The 6,000-nt window shown below is 38.7% G+C and overlaps 1 protein-coding gene across 1 annotated transcript; it reads right to left on the minus strand.

Annotated features, from left to right (window-relative positions):
• Positions 1-4,818: 4,818 nt before the first annotated feature.
• On the minus strand, positions 4,819-5,784 carry LOC308355007 (olfactory receptor 6C2-like; the record flags this gene model as incomplete). Its single annotated transcript, XM_080822925.1, has 1 exon — positions 4,819-5,784. The coding sequence occupies one exon, from the start codon at positions 5,782-5,784 to the stop codon at positions 4,819-4,821; it is 966 nt and encodes a 321-aa protein (XP_080679051.1).
• Between the last annotated feature and the right edge of the window lie 216 nt (positions 5,785-6,000).

The following is a 6,000-nucleotide window of genomic DNA, read 5'->3' on the forward strand; positions in this document are numbered from 1 at the left end:
ACTAAGTGATTTCAGTAAGGTCAAAGGTTACAAACTGAACACCCAAAAAATCACATTTTTATATACTAACTATAAACTTCTGGAAACCTAAATTAAAAATACATTACCACTTGCAGTAACTCCAAAGGAATGGTGCTAGAGCAATTAGACATCTACATACAAAATAAAAACAAGAGAGAGAGGGAGAGAAGGAAAACAAAAGAAAACCTCAATCTAAGTCTGACAACTTAAAATAAAACAAACAACAAAACTAACTCAAAATGGATCCCAGACAAATATAAAACACAAAACAATTTTTAGAAAAAAATAGGAAATCTGCAGGATCTAGGGCTAGGCAAAGACTTCTTACACCTGACACCAAAAGTATGATCCATAAAAGGAAAAATTGGAAATCAGACCACATCAAGATTTTAAAGACTTCTGTTCTCTGAAACTATATGAAAAGAGGATAAAAAGGGAAGCTATAGACTGGGGAAAAATATTTGCAATCCACATTTTTGACAAGAGACTTATATCTGGAATATGTAAAGACCTCATAAAACTCAACAGTAAAAATATTAATAGTAATAGTAACCCAATAGGAATATGGGCAAAGTACATAAACAGACATTTCACCTAAAAGGTATACAAATGCCATTTGAGCAAGTGAAAGACATTCAACATCATTAGTCATCAGGGATATGCAAATTAAAAACAACAACGAAATGTTAGTACACACTTAACAGAATGGCTGAAAACATAGTGGTAAGACCAAAATTTTTGAGGATGCAGAGAAACTGGTCCACCTATACACTGCTAGTGGGAATATAAATTGGTACAAGCACTCTCAAAAATTATTTGACAGTTTCTTATAAAACTAAACAAGAACTACTGCACAACCCAGCAATTGCACATTTGGGTGCTTATCCCAAGAAATGAAAACCTGTGTTCACACAAAAACCTGTACACAAACATGAATGTTCATGGCAGCTTTTTTTTAATATTGTTTATTAATATATAATGTATTATTAGCCCCAGGGGTCATGGCAGCTTTATGGGTAAAAGCCAAAAACTGAAATCAGCCCATATGTTTTTTAACAGGTGAATAAACATATCACCATCCACACCATTGCCTACTATTCAACAATAAAAAGGAATGCAATATTGGCATGTGCAATAGTTTAGATGAATCTCAAGGGAATCATGCAGAGTTTATAAAAAGATTCAAAAGGTTCCATATCATATGACTCCAGTTGTATAACAGTTTTGAAATGAGAACATTTTAGAAACTGAGGATGTGGGATGTCTGGCTGGCTCAGGTGGTAGAGCATGTGGCTCTTGATCTCCAGGTAGAGAGTTCAAGTCCCACATTAAGCACAGAACTTACCTAAAAAGAAAAGAAAAGAAAGGAAACCGAAGACATTACTTAGAGGTGGGAGGGTAAGGTAAGTGTAGTTTTTAAAAGGCAACAGGAGGGATCGTTGGGGTGTTGGAAATGTCCAGTATCTTGACTGTGCTGGTAGATACATGAACCAAGACAATGTGATAAAATTGTACAAGAGGTAAACACACAAACACACACACACACACACACACACACACACACACACACACACGAGTATAAGTAATATTGAGGAAATCTGAAAACAATTGGTGGATTGTATTAGTCAATATCCTGATTGTGATATTAAACTATAATTTTGCAAAATGTTATCATTGCAGGAAAATGAGCAGTGTACACAAATCTTCCTATTTCTTATAACTCCACGTGAATCTATAGTTCTTTCAATAAAAATTTCAATTAAAGAAGAAAAGGATAGTTTGGGAGGTTTGAGTGATGGTGTTTCATAAAAAGTAGTACATTCTCTGATTTTTTCAAAAAATGGATATTTAATTTCTAATTGTAGTGAAATGAAAATAGTAATGCTAAAGGCTGATGAAAATGCAAAGACACTGGGTCACTCATGCATTGTTAATAGGAATGTAAAATGGTATAATCACTCTGGAAAACAATTTGTCACATTCTTGTAAAACTAAATGTGCGATTACCATACAACCCAGCCATTGTGTTCTTAGGCACTTACCCCAGGAAAATGAAATCTTATATTCATACAAACACCTGTACATGAATGTTCAGAGAAGCTTTATTTGTAACAGCTAAAAACTAGAAATGGGACACCAGGAAAATGTCAGGATAGGAGACCTCTGATTCTCCTCCATTTTCCCATAGACACCCTGAATAAACAGCTACACACAGATTAAATCTCTCTGAAAGATCCAGAAACTAGCTGAGACACTCCTACAATACCAGGCAACTGAGAAAATAGTCACATCAAAATAGGTGGGAAAAGAGGAGGCACTCTCACCATAAACCCTACCCCACATAGCACCTTACAATCAGGTGAGAACCCCTAACCCCCAGCTTTTCCCAGAAGAGGAAAGGGCTTACACCACACATCTAGGGCCTCAACTTATAGGGCTGACAACCAAAGGATTGGTTCATAACTTGCCTGTTTCTAGGAGCTGAGAGGCCCATCATAGACTAAAATCAGAGACCGACATTAAAGCAGCATGTGAAAACTTTCCTCTGCTCTTCCCCCTGGGTCGACATAGAGCAAGCAGGCAAAAATGCCAGCTCTCAGATTCTCCGTAGAAGGGATTAGACTATACGTCTAAAATCTCAACTTGACCAGCTCCTACCCTGACGGTCTGGCTTTTAACTAGCCTGTATCTGGGAACTGACAGACAGGAAGTCACTACTTTCCTAGGAGCCTGAATAAGCCAGTGGCCACTTTCTGTAGCTCCTTCTCCCCTGGCTTGCTCCAGAGACAGAACCAAGTCTCCAACTAACCTGCCTGTCTCTGAGATCCAACAGCCCCCAGCTTTCATCAGGCCTTTGAGGATGACACACAGTAAAGCAACAGTTTTGAGTGTGGTTTGAGTGAGAGTGTAGCCATTTCCCACAGGGCCTCTACTCAACTCAGCAAACAGTGAGTAGGGGATTCACTCCCCCAGCTGCTCACTGAGGAGAGAAGGAATTGGACCACACATCTAGCATTCCCCACTTTTCTAGCTTCTGCTAGAAAGACAAGTTTCTATCCTACCTGTCACAGGGACTAACAGGGTTTGGCATACTTTAGTCTCCTGGGACATACTAGAAACAAAGATAGTGGTTTGGATGAGCACAAAGGTTCAAGAAGTACCCAGAATCTCTCTGGGCTGATAGGGGAGGTTCGTCTCCTACACTAGTCTGGTTCATGAGGCCAGGCTGTGAAAATTGGCAGAGGTGGCTATTTCATCTAATGCACAGAAACCAGAAACCCCAGGAACTCCCGCTTTTACGTTAGGCTCAGAAATTACCTTCTTTGGAGAAATAAGGGACAAAGACACAGCTGTCCTTGGAAGATCCTAACCCCCAGGACACTTTATAATCAAACCATTCCCAGGCAAAAAAAAAAAAAAAAATCTAAATCAGCCAATATTTTTTGACAGTCTAAAATTCTTCCCAATTAGATTATGCCTTGAATATAAGTAATTCTCAAATCAAGCAGGAAGGAGTATATGTGCTCAAATCAGACATATTGAAAATCAAATGCATGGCATGTGGATGCCATGTGGGATGTGACAAGAACCACTTCCCATTAGGGCCAGTTGTCTTCAGGTGGGAGCCACTTCCTCCATGAACCTACAAACACAATAACTGACCCAATTTTAATCCATTTTTTTAAAATTATCAATTGCACTCATTTTCCTTTTAAACTTTCCTAATTATGAGTTTTGTTAGCTTTTGCTGCATACAGGGTCAACCGTAATTTAGCTTAACCTGGGAGACAGCAGCAGCTCCCACACCCAAAGTCACATTAGGAGAAAACATCTCTTCCATGTAGCGAGAAAATCTGGAAGTGGGGTCACCTACCTTTCAGCAACCTATTGGGGTCAAGGCTCGGCAATATCAATTACAGGGAAATAAACCAGAACAAATCTAAAAGTTCTGGGATGCCTGGGTGGCTCAGTCAGCTAAGCATCTGCCTTCAGCTCAGGTCATGATCCCAGCATTCGGGGATCGAGTCCCGCAATGGGATCCCTACTTGGCGGAGAGCCTGCTTCTCCCTCCCTTTCTGACTCATGCTCTCTCTCACTATTTCTGTCTCTCTCTTTCAAATAAATAAATAAAATCTTTTTAAAACTTTTTAAAATTTTGCATTTTATTTCTATTTTAAGAAAGTTAAAAACAATTTTGTTGATAAATTAGATAAATCCTAACCACCTGGAGTTATACTGAGCTATTTACACCTGTAAAACCAATAGACCCAAAGAGAAAATAAGCTTACTGTTGGTTCATTTACATAAAAGATCCAATTAATTAAATACCTTATTTTTCACTTGGCTATAATATTATGACATTATATAATTTCAGAACAATTTACTTCTAAAATTTCAAACCCTGAATGCATAAAATCATGATGGTTTCTATCCTTTCTTAGTATCAGAAAACTCAAGCATAAGAATGTACCATGAATAGTAATTATTATTATCTGATTGACAACTTTTTTATTCTTAAAGACTTTGTATTATTGATTTATGTATACTGGGCTCTCCATAAATGTTGTGTGAATTGAATTCATGAAAGACCACTGAGTAGAAAATCAAGGAAGATATTCTTCAGCATGTTACAGAGAACTCAGAGGAATTTTCAAAGAGTGAAAAGTATTGTATTGCAAAGTAATATTGTACCCAGCTGGATGAAAATTAGCATAAACTAGATCACCATATGTAGAATTCTATAGAAAATATTTCTGCAATCGTGGGAAATTGAACTAGAAGACCAAGAAGTTCCACTTACCCTCCAAAGCTCTGTTTCTGTAACCTCAATCTCAATAGAGCATCCCTCAGAGCCTGGCGGACCTGCTTGTTCCGTAGAGTGTAGATGACAGGATTCAGCAGAGGGGTCACCACCGTGTTCACAAGGGCAGCCTCCCTGTTGGAGTCCAGCCTATTTGTTTGCTTTGGTTTCACGTATATAAACACACAGCTGCCGTACATTAGAGAGAGGACAAGGAGGTGAGAGGAGCAGGTGGAGAAAGCTCTCTGTTTCTCCTTGGCTGATGGGAGTCGCAGGATTGTGACTACTATGTTGCTGTACGCAATGATGGTTATGATAAGAGATGTTATAAGGATAAACAAAGCGAGGACAAAAGCCAACATTTCAGTAGGTCTGGTGTCAGAGCAGGAGAGATGAATCAGGGGGCCAAGGTCACAGAGAAAGTGGGGGATGACATGGGGACCACAGAAGGATAACTGGAAAACCTTCACTACCAGCCCAGTGATGAGAGGGAAGGCCAAAGAGAAGCAGGCAGTGACCAGGAGGAAGCAAGTCTTCAGGTTCATGATGGTCGGGTAATGCAGAGGCTTGCAAATGGCCACATACCGATCCAGAGACATCACTGCCATGAGGAAGAAAATTATTGAACCAAAAAATAAAAAAGAAAAGGCTTGTATGAGACAAGCAGTAAAGGAAATTGGTTGCCTTCCCAACAGGAAGATAGACAGCAGTTTAGGAATAACCGAGGTGATAAAACAGCATTCAGAGAAGGAGAACGTGCTGAGTAAAATATACATTGGTGTCTGGAGGCGATGGTCAACCCAAGTGATGGTGATGATCACCACATTTCCTGTGATAGAGGCCAGGTATGCCAGCAGATGAACCAGGAAGAAGATATTCCCTAGGTCCTGGATGGCAGGAAACCCTTCCAGAATGAATTCTTGGATTGTTGTCTCATTCCTCACCTCCATAGTGATCTCCATTTCTCTATCATCAACTCTGCTGGATCTTTCAAATAGAAAATGCCACCACCAAAGAATAAAAATTTAATTGATGGCCACTATTAAAAATCAATAAATACTAGTTGCAGCTACAATTCTGAATGAGGAATCATTTTATATAATTTAAATGTTATATTATAAATTATTTTGAAATTCGTCTATTATTAAATTGTAAAAATTGAAGGTTTATTGTTTATT

This window comes from Martes martes, assembly GCF_963455335.1.
Source record: "Martes martes genome assembly, chromosome: 14".
Taxonomy (NCBI): Eukaryota; Metazoa; Chordata; class Mammalia; order Carnivora; family Mustelidae; genus Martes; species Martes martes.